The 25,607-nt window shown below is 42.0% G+C and overlaps 1 protein-coding gene across 1 annotated transcript; it reads left to right on the top strand.

The window, feature by feature from the left end:
• The first annotated feature begins 1,669 nt into the window (after nucleotides 1-1,669).
• Nucleotides 1,670-25,596, top strand: LOC102434954 (alcohol dehydrogenase E chain-like). Its single transcript, XM_014465718.2, has 7 exons — nucleotides 1,670-1,808; nucleotides 3,547-3,634; nucleotides 3,731-3,950; nucleotides 19,148-19,408; nucleotides 22,830-22,965; nucleotides 23,806-23,944; nucleotides 25,535-25,596. The coding sequence occupies exons 1-7, from the start codon at nucleotides 1,670-1,672 to the stop codon at nucleotides 25,557-25,559; spliced, it is 1,008 nt and encodes a 335-aa protein (XP_014321204.1). The 3' UTR covers nucleotides 25,560-25,596.
• Nucleotides 25,597-25,607: the final 11 nt, after the last annotated feature.

The raw sequence follows: 25,607 nt of genomic DNA, 5'->3' as shown, positions 1-25,607 counted from the left end.
GAAAGGATATATGCACCCCTATGTTCATAGCAGCACAATTTACCATAGCTAAGATTTGGAAACAGCCTAAGTGTCCATCAGCAGATGAGTGGATTAAAGACCAGTTGTACATCTACACAATGGAATACTACGCTACTGTAAAAAAGAAGGAACTCTTGCCATTTGCAACAGCCTGGATGGAACTGGAGAGCATTATGCTAAGTGAAATAAGCCAGTCAGAGAAAGATTAATATCACATGATCTCACCCATTTGTGGAATACAATGAACAACATAAACTGATGAACAAAAATAGAACCAGAGACATAGAAGCATCAAACTGATTGTCATACCTCAGAGGGTACGAAGGGGAGGGGGGTGTTAAGAGATCAACCGAAGATTTGTTGCATGCATTTAGGCATAATCAATGGACATAGACAGTAGAGGGGAGAGGGCATGTGCTAGGGGATAGGAGTGGCCAAGGAGAGGTCAATGGGGGGGTGGGGAGGGAAGGAGACATATGTAATACTTTCAACAATAAAGAATTTAAAAACAAAACAAAGCAAAAACGAATAACAGTAGTTGTAATTTGGAACATGCAAATTGTAGAAAGCTATAGGGCAGTCCTTTGAGAGTTTGGGGTAGGCTATACTTACAGGCAGGAAATTTAAAGAGGGAAGAGTTCAGTTATAGTCTGTTAAAATGTATATATTTTTTATGAGAGTATCTTTTATTATTATATAATACTCTTTTTGTCTCATTTAATTAGTTTGGGCCTTGAATTCTGCTTAATCTGATAATAATATAGCAGCCATGTATTCTTTTGTTTTTATTTCATTAAACAATTTTTCATCATTGAAACAAAAGCAAATCCAGTCATACAAACAAAGCTCAATTCAGCTTAAAATGTGAGATGAATCCCACCAGAGTTATTTTAGTTCAAAATTTCTCAAGGTTGTTATGAGGCAACTCCTGACCAATTTTTATTTAGGAAAATTCCAATATTATCAGTGTTCTGTAAATCAGGCATTTACAGGAAAACGATTTCTCAGTCCTTATGTGTCTTTCCTGATGACACATACATTAGATTTTCCTTTTTATATCCTCCAGTTCTATTGTAGATTGAAATTCTTTCACACTAATGAAATTAAAAAGTATTGATGTGTTTATACAGAAAAAAAGTGCAAGATTTCAAAATCAATTAGCATTAAATGGTGGAGCTTAACTGACTTAATTTTCTTGGTTGCTAATCTATAGTTTCTACTTCTAGGAAAAAGCATGCATTCTTGTCTATTACATAAGACAGTTATTTGAGAAACTTATTTCACAGATTATTCTGAATTGCTTAAGGCAGGGAGGGTTTTAAACTGAGTAATCTTTTTTTTCACTCATAAACTTTTATTTTTATTTACTTATTTTTTAATTTAAATTCTTTATTGTTTAAAGTCTTACATAAGTCTCTTCCTCCCCCACTCCCCTTGATCTCTCCCTGCCCGCCCCCAAAGGACTTGTATGCATGCATAAACTGAGTAATCTTGGAGAGAAACGGGATCTTGTGTATTTGGGGGAAATAGAGATTATTAGCAAAATCCTTGAAAACTTCAAAAGTCCAACTTTAGAAAGCTGGGCATGTGAGGTCCATCTGAGGGCCACAGTTTTGCTGAACCTAATTATCTTCCCTTTACCCTGTAGATGGTGGCCTCAGGGGTCTGTCGGTCAGATGACCACGTGGTTAATGGAAACTTCGCCACACCTTTTCCTATGATCCCAGGCCATGAGGGAGCCGGCATTGTGGAAAGCATTGGAGAAGGAGTGACTGCAGTAAAGCCAGGTATAGAACTCCTACTTGGAGAAGGTACTGTTCAGGACTCCAAGAACGCCCAGCTTGGGTGATGAAACTGAAGCAATGAGAGATGCAAGACCTTGCCGAGGGCAGCAGCACAGCTAGGGCTTGAACAGAGGTCTACTCCTTTTCTGCCCCCTTCCTGCCTCAGACATGTATGCATTCATGCACTCCTGTGTTCTCTCCTTCAGCAGGAATTTGTTGAGCACCTGCTATATGTCAGGCACCAGGTTAGATCCTGGGATACATGAGGATCAAAAGGGACCCACTCCCTGAGGTCATAATCAAATAACTTCCATTTCAGTGTTGCTAAGCACTGTTTTCTCTCAGGACACAGGAAAAACATCTAAGTCTGTGTCCTGAGCCTATAGGTCTGTGCATGGGAACTGTTCAGTGCTGACTTCCCAGGGTGGGGAGCCAGAGGCTCTGACTGAATCAACATGATCTCCTCTTAGGTGGGAAGTGGAACCCATTCACTGGTTTTCCCTTCCACTATGGCCTCCCTCCTTGAGCACAGAATGAATGAAACAAGCTATTTAGAAGAAAAGGAGAGACCTGGCAGAAGGCCCCTGCAATAAACAATATCTGATTTACTACATTAAACCATGGCTAACTGTGACTGGTTACAGGGTACTAGTTTATCCTTAACACTTATTTTGTCTTAATTTTATTGTGCATTAATATAGATAAGTATTCTTAGAGGTAAAGAGTGAATAAATATAAAATGTTCATGCTATTATCTCCATATAAAGTTTATCTATTAAATATTATGGTCTAACCATTTTTGTGGGTTTTGTGGATATGTAGGAGAACTAGTTGAAAACAAAAATAATGTTTAATTTAAAAAAAAAATAACTTTAGCCAGTAGATTTGACCTGCCCCATTACCAAATACTTTTTAAACTTGCTGACAGAAAATATTAAAATATATGGTCTGGTTTGAGTTTCAGCTCTTAGTATTTCCTTTACTTAGAAATAAATTAACAATAAATAACACTTTTACTTTTCACGCTGGTTCCCTCCAACATAGCAGGCAAAATAAATAATTCACAAATTAAGTTATCAGCTAAAAACATTTAAAAATGAATTCTCATCCTAAAAGAAAGTGCCTAACTCATTGAGGGTTGAGATTTTTAAAGGAATTTCTTTAATTCTTTTTTCTCACATTTTTGTTACGTTTTCTTTGGGGGAAAAAACCCTAAAATATAAAAAATAGAAAATCATTTTATAGTAAAAATAAACAGTCACTTTGAAAAGCCAAGAATGGTTGTCAAAATTCTCATTTTTATTGTAACTGAAACTATTAGAAAATACTGGCTTTCCTCAACATCTAGTGAAACTATGGCAGCCTCTCATAACTAAAATTTATAAATATACTTACACTAAGAACATTTAAGACTTAATTCTTAAGGGTTAAATAAAATGTGTATAAAACTATCTAGAGAAAGGGCATGGAGGAAAAGATAACTATTAATGCAGTGGAAATACTTTAAAATCCATGGTTGTTCCCACAGTCACATGTCCTCTTTGGCAATCTTCAGGCACATACAAACCCAAACCAATAACAATGCTGCCAGCAATGTCTAATGACATCATGGTGACTGCATCCTGTTTCTGAGAGACTATTGAAAGGCAACTGCCTCTAATACATACCCATAAGCTTTGAGTGCTTGCTCTATTAATTCCTGGGTAGAAATTTAATAAGAATTTGCTTTTCCCCCCTCCAGGTGATAAAGTCATCCCACTCTTTACTCCCCAGTGTGGAAAATGCAAAGTTTGTAAACATCCAGGAAGCAACTTCTGTGTGAAAAATGAGTAAGTTTCCATTACTCTCCTGACACAGCCAATGAATTTGCACACTGTTATGCATGTGTCTCATGCCCTTGTTTGTCTGTGTGTTGCACTGGCTAGTCTGAGCATGCCTCGTGGGACCTTGCAGGATGGTACCACCAGGTTCACCTGCAAAGGGAAGTCCATCAACCACTTCCTTAGCACCAGCACCTTCACCCAGTACACAGTGGTGGACGAGATCTCAGTGGTCAAAATTGATGCAGCTGCACCACTAGAGAAAGTCTGTCTGATTGGCTGTGGATTCACAACTGGCTATGGGTCTGCCATCCAAGTTGCCAAGGTAAGAATGACAACAGATGATAAAGCAGTTGCACTCGGGTTGTCAGAAACAAAAAGGAAAGTGATTTCTCATAATAATCCAGGCAATTCTTCATAATTTTACTGTCAGCTTTCCTGCCTTCCCACTACCACAACAACATTGATATACTCCACAGAATTTAGAGTGTCAATTATGAGTAGAAAAATGCCCTCAGATAAGAAAAACAAAAACAAAAACAAAAAGAAAAGTGCCCTCAGAAAAAATTAAGAGCATATCCTAGAAATTTAATCTGTTTATAACAAATGAAAAAGCTGTTGATAACTAATGAAGAAAAGGTAAAAGTGCCATTTTCAATAATTATTTTTCTGTATTTGTTCTTTATGGGATTACTAAATTTCAGAGCTGAGGCCTCATTTAGTCATCCATTCTACTGTGAGTCAGCACAAACATGCACCAGGCACAGTATGACCTTCTAGGTCCTGAGGCAGCAAAAGTAAATGAAATGAAAGAGTTGCCTTTGAGGAGCATCTAGTCCATGACCCACTATTCCCACAATTAGGACCAGCAGTAGATTCCAAAGCCTTACCTGATACACCTCCAGACCAAGCATCACCAACCTACCTGCTCTGTGGAAACCTATGAGGAAAGCAAGAAAGCTGAGGTGATGTATTATGCATTTTTTTCCACTCATTAGGGGATCTCACTGCTTCATCTCCTCCCCTGCCATGGACACACACACACACACACACACACACACACACACACACATACCCCCCACAGAGGTGGTAGCTTTGAAGGAGAAATTCTTTAAGAGTCTCTCTTCACAAACGGTTAGAAATCTAGTGGGCCCAGATCCATAATGCTACTTGCCCTAAATCTTATGGCTGTGACTCACATAGCATGTCTTTTTAAAAACTCTTGGTGAATATTAAACCATCCATATATATAAAATGCTAATATGCTAAGTATCCGTCTGGGTAATGACATCAAATAGCAATGCTTGGCTTCCTCTCCCTACCTACTAGCCTCCTTGGAGTTTCTTCAGCCCAGTAACATGGCTTGCTTTATAGCCGGGTGGAAAAATTTTACACTGTCACCAAATGTTTGTGAAGCTTTTTCCTGTGCCTCATCTCATTTGATCCTCACAGAAGTCCTAGAGTAGGTAGATAGGAAACCCAGTGGAATCCTATTTTCTTTTCATTACCCAGAAAATGGAGATTTAGAAAGCTTAGAAACTTGACCTGACTGAAAAGAAGTAAGAAATGGTGGACCTTGAAAATGACTTAGGTTTTCTCACTATGCAGAATATAGTCAAACACTGCTGCAGTTAAATATTTTACCCATTGTTCTCCCTGTGTGATCTACAATAATAATCTGCTTTGTGTTGATATTTACTGCTATGTTGCTGACAATTACCTGAAAAAGAAGTTGGGATGCTTCACTGGGCAGGAAAAAGTTTAGGAAAATCAGAAAGCATGTCTAATTAAGCAAGTTTATTCTATATCTATAAAAGGCTGAGTTAACTCATGCACATGCAATACATATAAAGCTCTCCTGGCACCAATTGCATGTGTGTGTCTCCATCTGTCATTGTTGATTGTGAATTTGGTTGACACTTTTTTAAAAAAATTCTTTATTAGTTAAGGTATTACAAATGTGTCCTTATCCCCCCATTAATCCCCAACCCCCCACTCATGTTCTCATCCCCCTGTTGCCCATGTACATTGGTTTGGCTTATATGCATTCATACAAGTCCTTTGGTTGATCTCTTCCCATTACCTCCACCCTCTCCTACTTACCCTCTGGGGATTGATAGTCTGATTGCTGTTTCCCTGTCTTTGGATCTGTCCCTGTTCATCAGTCTATGTTGTTCTCTATATTCCACAAATGAGTGAGATCATGTGGTATTTATCTTTCTTTACTGGCTTATTTCACTTAGCATAATGCTCTCCAGTTCCATCCAGGCTGTTGCAAAAGGCAAGAGTTCCTTCTTTTTTACAGCAGCATAGTATTCCATTGTGTAGATGTACCACAGTTTTCTAATCCACTCGTCTGCTGATGGGTACTTAGGCTGTTTCCAAATCTTAGCTATGGTGAATTGTGCTGCTATGAACACAGGGGTGCATATATCCTTTCTGATTGGTGTTTCTGGTTTCTTGGGATATATTCCTAGAAGTGGGATCACAGGGTCAAATGGGAGTTCCATTTTTTGTTTTTTGAGGAAACTCCATACTGTCTTCCACAGTGGTTGCACCAGTCTGCATTCCCTCCAGCAGTACAGAAGGGTTCCTTTTTCTCCACATCCTCTCCAACACTTGTTGTTTGTTGATTTGTTGATGATAGCCATTCTGACAGGTGTGAGATGATACCCCATTGTCATTTTGATTTGCATCTCTCATATAATTAGTGACTTTGAGCATGTTTTCATATGTTTTTTGGCCTTCTGTATGTCCTCTTTTGAAAAGTGTCTATTTAGGTCCCTTGCCCATTTTTTGATTGGATTGTTTATCTTCCTATTGTTAAGTTGCATGAGTTCCCTGTAAATATGTTGGAGATTAAACCCTTATCGGTGATATCATTGGCAAATATGTTCTCCCATGTAGTGGGCTTTCTTGTTGTTTTGTTGATGGTTACCTTTGCTGTGCAAAAGCTTTTTATTTTGATGTAGTCCCATTTGTTTATTTTCTCTTTAGTTTCCATTGCCCTAGGAGCATTATCAGAGAAGAGATTCCTTAGGCATATGTTTGTGATTTCGCTGCCTGTGGATTCCTCTAGTATATTTATGGTTTCCCGTCTTATGTTTCAGTCTTTTATCCATATTGAGTGTATTTTTGTGTATGGTGTGAGTTGGTGGTCTAGGTTCATCTTTTTGCATGTATCTGTCCAATTTTTCCAACACCATTTATTGAAGAGATTGTCTCGACTACATTGTATGCTCTTGCCTCCTTTGTCGAATATTAATTGAGCATAGTGGTTTGGGTTGATTTCTGGGTTCTCTATTCTATTCCATTGATCTATATGTCTGTTCTTGTGCCAGTACCAAGCTGTTTTAAGTACAGTGGCTTTGTAATACAGTTTGATATCTGGTATTGAGATCCCACCAACTTTGTTCTTCTTTCTCAGGATTGCTGCAGCTATTCGAGGCCTGTTCTTTATTCCAGATGAATTTTTGGAGAGTTCATTCTAGATCTGTGAAATATGCCATTGGTAATTTAATGGGGATTGCATTGAATCTATAGATTGCTTTGGGTAATATGGATATTTTGATTATGTTGATTCTACCAATCCATGAACATGGTATGTTCTTCCATCTGTTTATGTCTTCCTCTATCTCATTTTTCAGTGTCCTGTAGTTTTTTGCATATAAGTCTTTTACCTCCTTCATTAAGTTTATTCCTAGGTATCTTAATTTTTTTTTGTTTGATGGTAAGTGGGATTGCTTTTTTAGTCTCACTTTCTGTAAGTTCACTAATGGTGTAAAGAAATGCCATGGATTTCTTGGCATTAATTTTGTATCCTGCTACATTGCCGAATTCATTTATTAAGTCTAACAGTTTTTGATGGAGTCTTTTTTTTTTGAAAGGAAAGTATAATTTATATGTACAACCAATAAACCTGATACAGAAGAGGGGATTGGGACAGACCAGGAGTGAGTGTGAAGAGAGACTGGGGAATGGCCAGCAAGAAAGGGAAGGGGCAGCGAAGAGGAAGTGGAGGGTTCGGCATGCAAACTGCCACTCTCCTCAGCCCCTCCTGGGGAAGAGGGTGTGCATGCCCGTGTCTCCCTAGCCTGCTATCCATTATTTTTCTCTGGTCCTCAAAGCAAGTAGCCTCCTGACTAGGCCCCCTGCCTCACACACTCAAATTTAGTCTGTATTCAGGCCTTCAGAAGAAAGGGGAGAAGTCCTCAAAGAACCTGAGCCCCAGAGCTGGGGGTTCCCCCAGCATCTGGACCATTGTGTTCTCTCCCACCCTTTCTAGGTCACCTGGGTCCCTAGGTCAGATTGGGGAGCTCCTCTTTGGCTTGAGGGGGTATCGCCCAACCATTACTCTCTTTGTAGGGGTGGTTCTTGGCCCCTGTGGAGGGGGTAAGATGCCCAACACAAGATGCCAGTACACAGGAGGTAACTGAGCCAGTGAATGGCGTCTTTATTCTGAGGCGGAGCAGCAATTGACTCCCTTTAACTGCTCCACACTCTATTTCAGGAGAGGTAAGGGAAGGAAACATGCAGCCAACCCTCCTCTTCCCTTTCGCTCTGCCAGGGCTCATGGTCATCCTTATCTAAAGTTCCCTTCCTCTCTTCAAAGCTCCTTTCCTCCACCGGAAGTTTCTAAAGGCCAGGCAGTGCTAACCCCCCACCTCTGCACAAGATGGAGCTCACCCTGCAGGAATAAAGGCTCCACCTCTTACCTCCCACAACCATTTATTGGGAAGCTGTGTATGTTTGGCAGTGGAGGATAAAGGTTCTTGGAAGACCCTGCTAACCAATTCCCACCCAGACCTCTTCTCACCAGCACAGTCTTCAAAGCATGGTGGGAAAGATGTGTGGGAGTGGAGACAGACAAAGGGCCCTTCTTGAAAAGAGGAGTCAGAGAGAGGGGCAAAGGGGCTCCTAGCCCAGTGGTGGCCCAGCGGGTGGGGAAGGCGGAGGATTGGCAGCAGACCCCAGAGTCTGAGCTGGGGGTCGGCCTCGGGCACGGGGCCTGGGTGAAGGGCAGGCCTGTATAGTCAGTCGTCTATACAGATCACCTCCCCGGCTCGGGGCTCCTTCGGATCCAGCCCGTCTGACACTAATGCCCCTACCATTTCCTTCTCCTTCTTCACCAGCACTGGAGGGCCCTTGGTGGCGGCTGTGATGAAGGACCCTGCAGGCATCTGGCTGTAATTGGCGCCTCCGGCGGCCAGAGCCCCTATGGGAGCGGTGCTGAAGGCCGCCCCGTACCCCGGAGGTGTAGCGTAGGGACCCGGGGGAAAGACCGGTGTGGGGTGAGGCTCCGTGCCCTTGCTGGCCAGCAGGCTGAGGATGCTGCGCTCGGATATCTGAAGGCGGGCTGCGATGGGGGGTATTCGAGACAGCGTGGCCGGCAGGCGGGTCACCTCTGCCTTCATGTCGCTCAGCAACTCCTCCAGCTGGTTCAGAAGCAGCGTTGTGGGCCCTCCCCCGCGCGGGGCCGCCAGGGCCCTTACCCTTGTTCCCTGCCAGCGACTCCTTGGAGAGGTGCTGGTGGCTCTCAGCCAGGCACTCGGCCTCGGCGAAGCGGGCGTGGAGGGCCATGGCGGGGTGCGCCGGCTCCTGTGATAGGTTCAGGTAGGCCGCCCGCCGAAGCTGCTCCTCAATCACCAGCGCCTGCTCCAGGAGCTTGAATCTCCGGGCCAGAAACTTATTTTTCATCTCCAGAAAGTTCCCCTTATTGGCTTCAGTTTTAAATGGCTCATTGATAATGGCAAACTGAGTATCATTCTGGATGTCCTGCCACCGTGCATAGCCATGGAGAACAATCCCAGCCAGAAGCCAATAGTCATGTCTTCGGTGCCAGATTTCCTTGAGTTTCCCCGAGGAAATAGCTGCCCGTTCCTCATTCTGCCACAGTGTGTGAAGCTCTGTAAAGCCACCATCTGCAATATTGAACATGAACCGCGGCTTCTCTGCCTTCTCCTCACGTCGCCCAGTGGATCGTGGCTCGTCTCGAGGCCCAGATCGAAGCTCCCAGCCGCCTTTAACATCTTCTCTCTTGCCCAAATCCCCTGTTTCCCCCTCTGGCCTCTCCCTGTGTTCCTGTCCATCCAACGGCTTCTCCTCCCCCGCTCTCTCCTGGCATCGACTCTGTGGCTGACTTCTCTCTGTCCCCCCGGTACCCAGGTTCAGGCTCCATCTCTCCAGCTACCCCTGCTCCTCATTCTCTAGAGGAATCTTCCTTGACTCCAGCCGTTCCCCGAGCGATAGGGCTGGGCTGGGGGCATCAGCCTCTGTCTCCATCTTTTCCCCAATTTTGCTCTTCTTCTCTGGCTTCTCCTCCTGGTTTTCAGCTTCATCCTTCTCAAGTGGTGTCCTTATGCCATCTCCTTTCTCACTTGGAGCTGGAGTAGCAGGTTTAGAGGTGCAGGGACTGTTGGCAGCAGAAGCCTCGGGGGTGGTGGGAGACATTTTGGTAGGAGAGGAGGCTCTGGAGGAGCGCTTGGAGTCAGCACTGGGGTCAGGCATCAGCTCAGGCATCGACCAGCGCCCATTGATGTGCCCAAACTCTTGTACCTTCTTCTTGACGAGAGACATGACTCCAATGCGGGTCAATACTTGCTGGTGACTAAGGCCCTACCGAGGGACCCCGTCAGCAAATGTTTCAGAGCCGTCTGCCCCGGGCTCACAGAGATGGCGCATGAACAAAGACACGTAGGCCTTGAACTCTTTCTCAGTCTTGCCCCTTAGGTCTCGCACCAGCCACTGAGTAGTGAAGGCATCCTGCGGTGGCATCCCCCAGCGCATCACAGCATTGAGGAAAGCCTTCCGCTGTTGGGTGTTGAATCCCAACACCTCAATGTTGCCCCCAACGCGAGCCAGCAGTGGAGGCAGTGGCTCATCTTCTTCATTCCGGAGCTGCCTCTTTGACTGTCGACGCCCTTCAGGACGCTCATCAAAGTCTTCATCCTCCTCCTCTGATCCCACTGAGTATTCTGACTGGTTATCTTGGTCCTCTTGAGCAGCATCATTGTAGTTATCTTGCTTGCGAACCCGCTTGCCTTTGCCGAGATTCTGGGCTAAGTCTTCCTGTTGTTGCTCATAGTGATGCCTCAGCAGCTTTTCCCAGTAGTCAGGATCCACATTCTCCTCCTGCTTGATGATCTCCAGTTCGATCTCCTCAATCTTGTCTTCCTCCCGCACCACATACTGGGCCACCTTGAAGGAACTGAGATATTCGTTCATATTCTGCACATCAGTGTCTTCACTTGCATCCTGGTTTCGGTCCAACAGCCGAGCAATGGCCTCATTGTCATAGTGAATCACACTGCTATCCTCCTCCTTGTTCTCCCCCTCGTTTTCATCCTTAAATAGTTCTTCACTGCCAAATTTGAGGATGTCATCCAGCTCCTGCTTGGACATGGAGCCCGCCTTGGAGCCCAGCCCAGGACGCACTACCAGATGTTTCAGCATCATCTTTCTCTTGGCCACTCGTGTGATTCACTTTTCCACTGATGCACGAGTCACAAACCGGTAAATCATTACTTTGTTGGCCTGGCCGATTCAATGAGCGCGGCTAAAGGCCTGGATGTCATTATGAGGGTTCCAGTCAGAAATCGAAGATGATGACAGTGTCTGCAGTGGCTAGATTGATGCCCAAGCCCCCAACCCGGGTGGACAGGAGGAAGCAGAATTGTTGGGCCCCAGGAGCATTGAATCTATCAATGGCCTCCTGCATCAGGGCACCAGTGATGCCACCATCGATGTGCTCATACTTGTAGCCTTTGTAGTCTAAGAAATCCTCTAGCAAGTCTAACATTTTGGTCATCTTTGAGAAGATGAGTACTCTGTGTCCTTGCTCCTTTAGCTTCCACAGCATCTTCTGCAGCAGCATGAGCTTCCCAGACGACTTAATAAGTGCCCCACCCTCTTAAGCCCCACTGGGGAGATTTGGGGACTCCATAGCAGCCACAGGAAAGAGGTATGGATGGTTGCAGCACTTCTTAAGATCCTTGATGGAGTCTTAAAGGTTTTTTATGTATAATATCATGTCATCTGCAAATAAGGAGAGTTTTACTTCCTCTTTTCCAATTTGGATGTCTTTTATTTCTTCTTCTTGTCTTATTGCAACGGCTAGTACTTCCAGTACTGTGTTGAACAGGAGTGGTGAGAGGGGGCATCCCTGTCTTGTTCCTGTTTTTAGGGGAAATAGTTTTAGTTTTTTCCCATTGATTATGATGTTGGCTGTGGGTTTGTCATATATGGCTTTTATTATGTTGAGGTATGATCCTTCTATTCCTACCTTGCTGAGAGTTTTTATCAAGAAAGGGTGTTGGATTTTTGTCAAAAGCTTTTTCTGCATCAATTGATATGACTATGTGGTTTTTTTCTCTCAATTTGTTTATGTGATGTATTAGGTTTATTGATTTGCGGATATTGTACAATCCTGGCATCCCTGGAATAAATCCTACTTGGTAACGGAGTATGATCTTTCTGATGTACTGCTGGATCCGATTTGCTAGAATTTTGTTGAGGATTTTAGCATCTATGTTCATGAGGGATATTGGTCTGTAATTCTCTTTCATTGTGTTGTCTTTGTCTGGTTTTGGTATTAGGGTGATGCTGGCTTCATAGAATGAGATTGGAAGTGTTCCTTCTTCTTGAATTTTTTGGAGTAGTCTGAGCAGGATAGGTTTTAGTTCTTCCTTGAATGTTTGGTAAAACTCCCCTGTGAAGTTGTCTGGCCCCAGGGTTTTGTTTGCTGGAAGCTTTTTGATTACTGCTTCAATTTCCTCCATAGTTATTGGCCTATTGAGACTTTTAGCTTCTTACTGATTAAGTTTTGGAAGGTTGTTTTTTTCTAGTAATATGTCCATTTCCTCCAGATTGTGTAGTTAGTTGGAGTAGAGTCGTTCATAGTATTTTTTAACAATCCTTTGTATTTCTGTGGGGTCTGTTGTTATTTCCCCTCTTTCATTTCTGATTTTGTTTATTTGGATCCTCACACTTTTTTTCTTGGTGAGCCTGGCTAGAGGTTCATCAATCTTGTTTATCCTTTCAAAGAACCAGCTCTTGGTTTTGTTGATCTTTTGTAATGTTTTTTTGGTCTCTATGTAATTTATCTCTGCTCTGATCTTTATTATTTCCTTCCTTCTGCTTACACTGGGCTTTTCTTGTTGCTCTCTTTCTAACTCTTTGAGTTGTAGAGTTAGGTAATTTATTCTCATTATTTCTTGTTTCTTGCAATAGACTTGTAGTGCTATGAACTTCCCTCTCAAGACTGCTTCCGCTGTGTCCCATAGGTTTTGGATTGTCGTGTTTTCATTGTTGTTTGTTGCCATGATGTTTTTTATTTCTTCTTTGATCTCTCTGGTAACCCAGTCATTGTTTAATAGTGTGCTATTTAGTCTCCATGTGTTTGATTTTTTTGGGTTGTTTTTATTGTAGTTGATTTCCAGTTTTATGCCACTGTGGTCTGAGAAAATGCTTGATCTGAATTCAATTTTCTTGCATTTGAAGAGACTTTGCCTGTGACCCAATATATGGTCTGTCTTTGAATATGACCCATGTGCACTTGAGAAGAATGTATATTCTGTGGCTTTGGGATGAAATGTTCTGAAGATGTCAATTAATTCCATCTGATCTAGTGTGTCATTTAGGATTGATGTTTCTTTGCTGGTTTTTTTTTAGAGGATTTGTCCAATGGTTTTAATGGGGTGTTAAAGTCTCCTACTATGATTGTGTCGCTGTCAATCTCTCCCTTGATCTCCTCTAAAAGATTTCTTATGTATTTGAGTGCTCCTACATTGGGTGCCTATATGTTTACCAGAATTATTTCTTCTTGTTGGATTGCTCCATTTAGTATTATGAAGTGGCCTTCCTTATCTCTTTTTATGACCTTCACTTTGAGATCTAATTTGTCAGATGTAAGTATTGCTACCCTGGCTTTTTTTCCACTTCCATTCTCCTGAAAAACCTTTTTCCATCCCTTCACATCAGTCTGTGTGTGTCTTTTTTCTGAGGTGGGTTTCCTGTGGACAGAAGATATATGGGTCATGTTTTCTTATCCACTCAGTTACCCTATGTCTTTTGATTGGGGCATTTCATCCATTTACATTTAAAGTTATTATTGATAGATACTTGTTTGTCGCCATTTTTATTCTTTACCCCTGTGTTCCTTCTTCGTTTCCTATTTTTTCTTTTTACAGCAGACCCTTTAGCATTTCTTGCATTGCTGGTTTGGTGGTAATAAATTCTCGTAGTCCTTTTTTGTCCATGAAGCTCCTGATATGACCCTCAATTTTGATTGATAGCCTTGCTGGGTACAGTATTCTTGAATTCAGACCCTTCCTTTGCATGACTTTGTATATTTCATTCCATTCCCTTCTTACCTTATGGGTTTCTGTTGAGAAATCAGTTGCTAGCCTGATGGGGGATCCTTTGTACGTAACTTTCTGTCTCTCTCTGGCTTTTAAGATTCTTGCTTTGTCGTTAGTGTTTGCCAATTTAATTATAATGTGCCTTGGCATCGGTCTTTTGGGGTTCATTTTGTTTGGGACTCTGTGAGCTTCTTGGATTTGTGTGAGCTTTTTCTTCCCTATATCAGGGATGTTTTCTGTCATTATTTTTTCAAACAGGTTTTCTATTCCTTGCTCAGTTTCCTCTCCCTCTGGCACCCCTATTATGTGGATGTTGTTTCATTTTGTGCTGTCCCAAAGTTCTCTTAGGCTCTCCTCCTGCTTTTTAATTTTTTTTTTCTAGAAGCTACTCTGCTTGGGTATTTTTTCCTACCTTGTCTTCTAGCTCACTGATCCGGTCCTCTGCTTCTTCTAGTCTACTGTTGATGCTTTCTATTGAGTTCTTTATAGCAGTGATGTCATTTTTCATTTCTTCTTGGTTTTTCTTCATTTCCTCTTGGTTCTTACACATATTGTTGAATTTGTCTTCCATTCTTTTCATCCACCTTATGACCATTTCTCTGAATTCTTTCTCTGACAGGTTACTTGCCTCCATTGCCTCCGTTTTGTTTACTTCCTTTTCTGGTGATGCCTGTTTTCCTTTCATGTGCGGGCTGGTTCTTTGTCTCCCCATGATCTCTCTTTTCCAGGTGTTTGGTTATGTAGTTCTCTCTCTGCTGCGTTGATTTAAAGGCACAAAATACAACACAAAAAGGCACAAAGCACAAGGCACTGAACACAAATGTATTCACGATACTAATAACCCCAAATAAAGGTGACCACCAGATCAAAGAGAATTTGAGGATAAGGAAGAAAGAGGAGAAAAAGATAAAAGAGAAAAAAAAAGAAAAAAAAGGAATGTGAAAATGAAATTGGGAAAAGGAAAAAAGAGTAAGAAAGAAAAGAAAGATAATGAAATAGAAGAGGGGAAAAAACTATGTATATGTGGAGAAAATTCCAATAGAACAGCCACTAACCCAACAAATTCAAGCAACAGAATGCAAACTACAAACAACAATTGATATCAAGTGAGGTGAGGGAAAACAGGAGCAAAAATAAATAAATAGATAAATAAATAAATGGAAAAGAAAAACAAAAATAAACAAACATAAAAATAGAAAGAAGAAGCAAAACAATCTCACAAACAAGCATAAAAAAACACCCCAATATACTCAACAGTCAAGTAAACAATAATCAAATGACAGAGAGAAAAAAAATTTGGATAGTGAGGAAAGAGAAGAGAGAGGTGTATATGGATTTAGAGCAGGGGATGGGAATTAGATATATAAGTAGGGTGAAATTTTAACAGGGGTAAAAAGAAGGAATAGGGAAAATCTAAAGCAGGAATAGGGTAAGAGAAACAGGACTTCAAAGAGGGAAAAGTGAGGAGGAGCGTTTTGGTGTAAAGGTAAAGTTGAGGTAAAATAAAATGATGCTAAAGGAAAGATGAAAATAGAATTTAGAACACTAATCCCAAAATAAGATAAAGAGAAAATATAATGACACTTTAAAAAAAGATAAAATGGTAGTAATAACAATGCTAGTTAAAAATAAAAGTGTAGTAATCAAAAGCGTAAAATCAGGTGATGAAAAAAAATAGTTTCTTAATTAAAAGGTGAAAAAAGAATTAAAAATAAAAATGTACAGTAGTGAAGGTGCTTCAGGTCCTCTACTCTTCTTTCTGGGACGCCTTAGTCATGCCAGGTATTCAGGAGAGTGTTGAATTTCCCTGCGATACACTGTTCCTCTGTGTTGTAAACCACAGTCCTGATTTTAAGGCAGGCCGTATTTGTTTCCCTGACTGCCTTTATTTGTGTTTACAGAAGAGTCAGTTCGTGGATCAGCGCATGGGTGGCAGTTTTTCTGGATTGATCTCCAAGGCTATAAGTCCTCTCTATCCAGCAGTTGGGTTTATTTTCCCTGTCGCACTTAAAACTGGTTTGGGAGAGTCGACTGTCCTAGAACCTGTTCTTTAGTCGTTACTCCCGCTCTGTTTCCCAGGTTCCACAAAAACAACTTTCCCCTGCAGTCTCTGCGAGTGACCCCGACTGGGCAATCCCATGTACTGGGTTTAATAATCAAATGCAAAGATTTAATGGGAAGAGAGAGAACAAGAGCCTGAGAAGTTGTGCGAATTCACAACCCCCCACCTTTCAGCTCTGTGAGAAGTCCCTTCTGTGAACCCTCTCTTCCCCAGTGCTAAGCAGCCAGCACACTGGCAAAATCCAAGGTTGCTTTTTGCACCCAGTCCAGCTATGGGCTTATTTTTAGCATTCCCTTCTGCCAGCAGCCCTGCGGGAGCCCTTCCACACTTGCGGATCACGCTGGCCTCAATGGCCGCGGACTTTGTGGGGCTCAGATTTCCCCAGCGCATGTGTGTGCGCGCGTTCCTCTCTCCAACCTGAATTGCAAACTGCACCTTTAGGGGAAGTCTGACCTTACCGTGAGGAGAATCAGGGTTCCTCTAAGTTCACGTAGTCACGCTGCTTGGGGTCCGTTGTTTCTGGGTTAGTAGCCGATCTCTGGATGCCGTGGATGCCGGGTCTTTGGCTTTATATGCTCCCAATAACAGCCACTCAAGATGGCACGTTCTCTGTGGCTGAGCCGGCTCTCCGGGAGAGATTTCAGCCGCAATCTCCAACTGTTCCCTTTTTCCGGGAGTCCTCTGTCTTTCCCAGCTGCAAACTGTCTCCCAGCTGAATATCCTCTGTTTATTAGGGCTGTATGTTACCTGTTTCAGCTGCTCACCCTTATCTGCTCCTGGACAAGGCACGGGACACGTCCATCTATACCTCCGCCATTTTCTTCCTCCCTGGTTGACACTTCTATTATAGAGAAAGGGAGAACAGCAATATTAAAATATTTCTTGCAATTAATTTTCTTTCAGTGTGCACAAATTCGTGCACCAGGCCACTAATCTACAGTAATAAAAGAGAAACATGTAAATTGGTGTCACTTCACTACGCCTGCCAGCCAATCAGATGAGTATGCAAATTAACCCAACAAAGATGGTGGTTAATTTGCATACGCAGGCGCGGAGTGAAGACTGAAGGCTCCAGCCAAGTGAAGAGTGAAGACTAGCCCTAACCGGTTTGGCTCAGCGGATAGAGCGTCGGCCTGCGAACTCAAGGGTCCCAGGTTCGATTCTGGTCAAGGGCATGTACCTTGGTTGCGGGCACATCCCAGTAGGGAGTGTGCAGGAGGCAGCTGATCGATGTTTTTCTCTCATCAATGTTTCTAACTCTCTATTCCTCTCCTTTCCTCTCTGTAAAAAATCAATAAAATATATTTTTTAAAAAAAGAGTGAAGACTGAAGACTGAAGACTGAAGAGGCTTGGCTTCTCCGCTAAGGCTGCAGCGGAGAAACAAAGCCTCACTGTGGCTGCAGCGGAGAAGCCAAGCGGCCATGGAGCTGGAGGCTTAGGTTGCCCCCAGCAATGGAGGAAGGGAGAGAAAAACACACAGGCACAGTCAGGAGCCTGAGAGATCAACACACACGGGGCGCCTGCTCCAAGCCTCCATGGTGTGGCTGGGGGCAGGCCCCCAGTGGACACACACACACACACACACACACACGGGGTGCCTGCTCCAAACCACGGACGTGGCTGGGGGCAGGCCACCGGTGGACACACATACACACACACACACAGGGTGCCTGCTTGGAGCCTCTGCTGCCAGACTGTGGCTTAGGCCACTGAGGGCTCCTGGACTGTGAGAGGGGCCAGGCTGGGCTGAGGGACCCCCAACCCCCAGTGCATGAATTTCATGCACCGGGCCTCTAGGAATATATAGTTACCTGCATTTTAAAACCACAGACACAAACCTCACATTTTTTTAAGTAAAGTAAAAAGTGATGTTGTACTCCAAAGGATGCATGATTACTTGGGACAGAAGGAATATTTTACCCACACTGAAGGCTGACTCCTATAGCTGACTAGGTGTGTTAAACAGTCCCTAGCCAATTTCAACAACTGAAAGCACATGTTTTTCAAATTTCTGTGACTCTAGCACTAAGTCCCTTGTGCAATTGCCTTGTCTGTTTGAGCAGGTGGTCTAACTGAGCCTGCACACAGAGCAGAGGGCAAGGGCACTCATGAAAATGAATTCCATCCATTATTAAAATGTGGCCAATTTTTATTGCATTATTCATTAGTGTATTTTAAAAAGCAAAGATAAAGACCCACTAAGATCACATTGGTCTCAAGCTGTTTAAAGTTTCCAGTTCCATTTCCCCTGTTGTTAGGTTTGACTTGAAGCTGAGAATAACTCTTCTCTGCCCTACAGCTAATTTCTGTTCTCATTGTACTAGTCATGACTTCTAAAGCTAACGAAACAAGGAGTTAATCGCTGCGCGTTTGATTAGATTATTTTTGGTCTCATGGATTAACCTTTCCCACTTACTTTATTTCCAAAAATTGCTTCTGTGTATGTACAATTTACTGAAGCCTGTCAATGGATTTCAGCCCCTAGATCAGTGATGCCGAACCTTTTGAGCTTGGCGAGTCAGCATTTTGAAAAACCCTAACTTAACTCTGGTGCCGTGTCACATATAGAAATTTTTTGATATTTGCAACCATAGTAAAACAAAGATTTATATTTTTGATATTTCTTTTATATGTTTAAATGCCATTTAACAAAGAAAAATCAACAAAAAAAATGAGTTCGCGTGTCACCTCTGACATGCGTGTCATAGGTTCGCCATCACTGCCGTAGATTCTCTTCAAGATGGGAGTCACTGGCATTTAGAGCTGAGAGATCATTCAACTAACTGGCTCCCAGCCTGGGCTTTCTTTCCATTGGAATCACCTGGGAACCCGGCCCCACCTGCACAGGTTCTGATGTAATTGGTTATGGGCTGTGACCTGGCTATTGAGAGGTTTTAAAGCTCCCCAGGGGGGTCTAATGTCTGGCAAAGTTCAGAACCACAGATTTAAACTCCTCAATTTAAATACGAAACAACTGAAGCCAAAACAGGTTTTGACAGCAGGTTGGACATAAGAGTCTGAATAGTCCTGATAATGGGTAAGACAGGACACTTTATACAACAATCATTACCTAATCCATTTTTGCATTTTCTGAAACACAGGTGACCCCAGGCTCCACCTGTGCGGTGTTTGGCCTTGGAGCAGTCGGCCTGTCGGTTGTCATGGGCTGTAAAGCGGCTGGAGCAGCCAGGATCATTGGGGTGGACATCAACAAAGACAAATATGCGAAGGCAAAGCAACTGGGCGCCACCGAGTGCATCAGCCCAGAGGACTTCAAGAAACCCATCCACGAGGTGCTGAAGGAAATGAGCGGTGGAGGTGTGGATTTTTCATTTGAAGTCATTGGTCGGCTTGACACCATGGTATGTATGTGCCATGGAATGCCATGAAATGCGTGTTTCTGCATTCTGGAGAGTGATTTTAGGCAGCAGAATATGAATATTATATGTACAGAATATTTTTCAAACTATGAATAGTGATGTTTCATCTCCTATTTAATGCCTGGATTATTTATTATTATAAGAAATGTTTTATTCCATCAGTTATGCCATCCTAGTTCAAGTAATATTTCCCTTTTAGAGTATTAGGCCATTTAAAATTTACTTTGTTAACTTTTAGGTATAATATTCAAATTAAGTAAACATAAATAATACTAATGCTGTTCTCAAATTGAAAAATTTTATTTTTCAATTTCTCCTCACATTTTTAAACAAAATGGTTTAATAATTTTTATGTTTTAATGACTTCCGATTTTTTTCATAAATCACAATTTGCTCAAAAGAAATAGTGAGCAATTTAAGACAAGTATCATTTTATTAACATAAAACAGGCCCCATTTACCACAGCATACAGCCCAGTGCCTGGCACACATATTAAGCGCCAAATCTATGTGTTAGGCTGAATACTTTTAAAAGTCAACAGATTTTTTCACCAAAAAGTATAAGAAATACATATCTATGGATTACATGAGACAATGCATATAAAATACTTAGCACAGTGCCACTTGTCCAGTGGAAAGCTCTTACTAAATATTATCTGGTGCTACTGATAGGAAGTAATGTTTTCAGTGATGCAGTGCTTCCATCATCTCTACAACATACATAACATTACTTTCAAATAATTACAAACATGGTCAATTACCATGAGGAAGCCATCTCCAGCTAAATTCCTTCCAATTCCTCATGTGGGATTGGATTGTTACTTTATTTGAAGACACCAAATGTCTGATAACCACATGTCCCACAGTCATCTGGTTTTCCAGATGTCATACTCCAAAATCAAAGGATTAATCTTATCTAGTAAAGAGGGAATATGCAAATTGACTATCACGCTGCAAAGGTCAAGATGGCTACACCCGCAGCAGAGGCAGGGATTCTGTTACACAAGATGGCTGCACCCACAGCGGAGGCCAAGTTCCCATAATGAGCCTTAAGGAACAATCAGCAGGGACCTGAATGCTGCGTTCCCAACCTGGTGGGGCTTGACAGGGCACCTCAGGCCGTGCCTCCGACCTTGCCGCCAGGCCGGGGGACCTTAAGCCTCCCCCTCAATCCACTTCCCCCACCAACAGGGCTTGACAGGGAACCTCAAGGTGTGCCCCCTGCCCTGGCCTGGGCCGGGGGGTCTCAGGCAGTGTCCCCTGCCCTGGCACCAGGCTGGGGGACCTGTGGGCATGTTCCCCGCCCAGCAGGGCTTGACAGGGACCTCAAGGTGTGCCCCCTGGCCTGGGCCAGAGGACCTCAAGGTGCAGCCCCCCAGCCCAGGGGAACTCAGGCCGTGCCCCCCCACCCAGACGCCAGGACAGGTGACCTGAGTTCGTGCCCCCCCCCACCCCCACTGGGTGGGGCTTGATGGGGGTGGGGCCAGCTGGGTCTGGATCTAGCCCAATGGGGGTGGTGCTGGCCAGGTCTGGGTCTCGTGCAATTTTGAGGTGCACGCGGGTGGGCGAGGACTTGAGTCTGGGTCTCACGGCATGCCCCAGACTCTGACAGGAGGAAGATTTTCATATACATTTTACTAATTTTCTTTCATCTCTGACACTTCTATTATAGAGAAAGAGCAAATAGCAATATTAAAATATTTCCTCTAATTAATTCCCTTTTAATGTGCACGAATTTTGTGCACCAGGTCACTGGTCAGTATATATAGCTGGGAGATCCTGAAAAAGTGTCCTACTACAACATGTTTAAAGCCCTGACTGGAAGAGGAAGGCTTTCTTTTGGAGTTTCAGAATTATAGGTATAGTTTAAAGTAAAATCAATGCACTGTATACATTTTTGGGAGGTAAGAGCCCATTTAAAACATGTTCATTTCAGTCCAGCAGGTATATTACAAAGTGCTCACCATGATTAATCATCAGGGCAGTGCAAATCAAAATTACAGAGACAATACCTCACCACTCCTGTTAGGATGGCTGTTATCAAAGGGTCAAGAAATGGTGTTGGCAGGGGTGTGGAGACAAGGCAACCCTTGTGCACTGTTAGTGGGAATGTAAAGTGGTTCAACATTTTGAAAAGCAGTATAAAGGGTCCTTAGAAAATTAAAAATAAAACTATGGTATGATCTAGTAACCCCACTTCTAGGTATATATCCTAAGAAAATGAAATCACTACCTTGAATAGATTTCTGCACCCCTATGTTTACTGCAGCGTTATTCACAATAACCAAAATGTGAAAACAACCTAAGTGTCTGTCAACTGATGAGTGAATAAAGAAATTGTGATATGTATATGGTGGCATATTATTCAGCCTTAAAAAGAGGAAAATCCTGCCATTTGCAACAACATAAGTAAGGCTGGGGACATTACGCTAAGTAAAATAAGCCACACACAGACAAATACTTTATGATCTCCTTTATATGTGGAATAAAGTTGAAGTCTTAGAACCACTGAGTACAATGGTGGTTGCCAGGGCTAGGGTTGGGGTAGGAAATGAGGAAATGTTGGTAAAGGGTACAAATGAGAGTTAAAAGATGAGTAAAGTCTGAGGATCTAATGTACAATATAGTGATTATGGTCAATAATATTATATTCTGTTCTTCAAGTTTGCAATGGGAATAGATCTTAAATGTTCTTACTATAAAAAAGAAAATGGTAACCATGTGAGGTAACGTCAACTTGATTGTACTAGTCATTTCATGTTGCATATGTATAATAAATCATCATATTTACATGCTACAGATCATGTTGTATAGCCTACATTTTATTTGACAATTATATCTCAACAAAGCTGGAAAAAATACAGAAAAATTGTCCATATTAGAAAAGGAGAGTACTGTAGGGAACCATTAAAAAGGGAGACCATAAAGTGGACAAAAGACAAATTGTGATGATATAATTGATCTTATATCTTATTCACCATCAAAACACCTGATTTAAAGTACTGAGTTCAAAATACTATTTAATATGCAAATGAAAATGAGTTAACCAACTCATAGATTGCCTGACAATTGGGTGATGATAAAACATTACTTGTATTTGAGGAATCAGGCTTTAAATAGATATATTTGTAATAACATTTGCCTCTTCATTACATTATTAAGGAAGAATTAAGTGTACACAAATTCATTCACCCATTGTCTCATTCAAAAAGTGTTTTCTGGACATTTCCTAAAACCACAGTACTATTCTGGGCATAATGGGATGGAAGAAGCCAAAGACATATAGTCTCTTCCCTCCACATGTTTGCAATGTAGCAAAATCAAAATTACATGATACCATGTACCATGAATGAGGACTATCAGAAAGTCCACTTCAATGATGCCAGATATTAATTTTATTCCAGCTGGCTGCCTTGGAAAGCTGTCAAGAGGCATATGGCGTAAGCGTCATTGTAGCAGTACCGCCTGATTCCCAGAATATCTCTCTGAACCCCATACTGCTATTGGGTGGACGTACCTGGACAGGAGCAATTTTTGGTGGTATGTATTTAGGCTTGAGGGCTGAGTTCTTTTTTTTTTTTAATTTTTTATTGTTGAAAGTATTACATGTCGCCTTTTTCCCCCATTGATTTCTCCCCGCCTTCTCCTGACACCTAGCACATGCACTCACCCCCCCTACTGTCTATGTCCATTGTCTATGCTTACATGCATGCATACAAGTCCTTTGGTTGACCTCTTACCCCTGCCCACCGCCACCCTCCTCTGCCTTCTAATTGGGCTGAATTCTTATTAATCTCAGGATTTCTCCCCTTCATCAAGTGACAAAGCCAGGTTTTAAAAAGCAAAATGTTTGAAATAAATTAATAGGCTCCAATACATCTACAGGCTCCAAATCAACTAGATGTAGAACTAATACACACATTCCCAAGACAGGCTTTTCTGGTGTCCCCATAATCTAGGGTCTTTCAGCACCACTTCTCTTTATACATGTGACTGCACAAGGCATGAAATATACCTAAGAGGACACAGGAAGTCCATAGCAATAATTCATGGTTACGCTCATTGCCCAAATCTAGACAGCTGCACATTTTGCTCCTTGCCTTTGGGAATAACCATGCATACAATAATTTCTCTGTGAGAGAGCTAATAACTAAGGACCCTAGCTTAGCTCGTCAGATTTTTTTAAAGTAACAACAACAACAAAAAGTCTAACCACTGCAAGAGGATATTGGAGCACTCAGTCTCTCACTGACCTCAGTAATAGTAGTCTTCGTACAAGTAAGTAGCAGTAGAACTTCCACTTGAATTCTATTCAGAAAGTCTCCTCTCTAGTTCTCTTACCCCTGGCTGCCCCTAACAATGATGTCATGTTCTTTTCAGGCTTTAAGAGTAAAGATTCCGTCCCCAAACTTGTGACTGACTTTATGGCTAAGAAGTTTTCATTGGATCCATTAATAACCCATGTTTTACCTTTTGAGAAAATAAATGAAGCATTTGACCTGCTTCGTTCTGGAAAGAGGTAGTTTTTAAGTTTCCTTTTATGGTGGGGGTTTGATTAATAGAGAAAAGAGGTGAAAGTATGAGAAAAACATTGGAGTGCCTTGGTTTTAGATTACTAGTTCAGTCTTTGCATGCAGAACATTTAAGATCATATTGTGAGAAGCTAGGAACAGTTGTTTTGCATTTTCTGCTGAAACATTGTTCTGCTGAAATGAAATTACATATGTTGGTTACAGTGAATCTAAATGATCAAAGCCACTCATCCTATATAATAAAAGGGTGACATGCAAATCGACCAAACAGCGGAACTACCAGAACAGCTGTGGCCCCTCGCCCCAGCCACCCACATCAGTACACAATTTTGTGCACCAGGCCTCTAGTCTTTATATACAAAATTACACTCACCCTTGCTAAGAAAAAGAATCAGAGTCCTGCTGTCATAAGCATAACCTGGAGTCACTGAAGCCTCTGTCTGGCCAGTTAAAAAGGTTGACATTAATGGCTGTAAATGTAAATTACATATAGGAGTAGGTGGCGCTACATTGGGATTGTTTTAATATAATGTAACATTTGATATAAATGTTATTTTAAATATTAATGTAATATAATATTTAATATAATTTTTAAAGGCATGAAGACCTTTTCTAAAGTATTTATTCATCAGAAGATGATTCTGAGAAAGAACATGAGTTGTAGTGTAAATGTTATATGTCTGATCTTCCCAAGAATGGAGTCTCTCTAAATACAAATCAGCTTTATCTCCTTATGCACCACTTTATCAGAGCTCTATTAAATCTTCATCGTTTACTGTTACATCATTGCTTCCTTCAGGCAAGATACCCATCATCTTATAATTTGTGCAATTTTGCATTGGGGTTTAAATCCCAGCAATTTGCACTAAATGTGTGACCTAGAGCAAGTTACAAATCTCTCTAAGCCTCAGCATTTTTTAAAAATATATTTTATTGATTTTTTACAGATAGGAAGGGAGAGGAACAGAGAGTCAGAAACATCGATGAGAGAGAAACATCGATCAGCTGCCTCCTGCACATCTCCTACTGGGGATGCGCCCGCAAACCAAGGTACATGCCCTTGACCGGAATCGAACCTGGGACCTCTCAGTTCACAGGCCAACACTCTATCCACTGAGCAAAAACGGCCAGGGCAGCCTCAGTATTTTTAATCTTTAATCTTTAAAGTTTGCCTCATAGCATTGTTGAATTTAAGTGATAAAATACACAAGGAACATCTATGGAGTATGTGACAAATAGCAAAAACTCATTACCCATTATTGTTTTCAGTTAACTATTATGCCAAGCATGTAGGCTCTAAAAATGTTTTGTGAGAATCCCAATGCATAATAAAGCCTAAATGAAAGCCATGTTTAGGTTTGAATTTAAGGTTGGAGAAAACACAAGACCAAACCCGGAAAAGGTGAACTATCTTTGACTTGAATGCATAGGGGTGGCAATGGAGTGGCAGGAAACACAGACACCTGTTCACTGAGACACATCAAATGTAAGAGTCCAAGGGTGGAAGGGTGGACTCTTACATGGAAGAGTGTGAACTACATAAATATTAAAATAATATCTTTAATTTTGTGTTTCAGTATCCGCACCATCCTGACATTTTGAGGCCATACAAATGATGTGAAGTCATTTTTCAGGCAAATATTTAAACAC

The sequence above is a fragment of the Myotis lucifugus genome, unplaced genomic scaffold (genome assembly GCF_000147115.1).
Source record: "Myotis lucifugus unplaced genomic scaffold, Myoluc2.0 scaffold_308, whole genome shotgun sequence".
Classification (NCBI taxonomy): Eukaryota; Metazoa; Chordata; class Mammalia; order Chiroptera; family Vespertilionidae; genus Myotis; species Myotis lucifugus.
This window is presented reverse-complemented; position numbering and strand designations above follow the sequence as displayed.

Bases quoted from the DNA above. Each gene is read 5' to 3' on its own strand.
- LOC102434954 (XM_014465718.2), top strand. From the start codon at position 1,670: ATGGTGGCCTCAGGGGTCTGTCGGTCAGATGACCACGTGGTTAATGGA. The intron at 1,809-3,546 runs GTATAGAACTCC...TCCCCCCTCCAG, and splicing joins AGTGACTGCAGTAAAGCCAG to GTGATAAAGTCATCCCACTC. The intron at 3,635-3,730 runs GTAAGTTTCCAT...TGCACTGGCTAG, and splicing joins AACTTCTGTGTGAAAAATGA to TCTGAGCATGCCTCGTGGGA.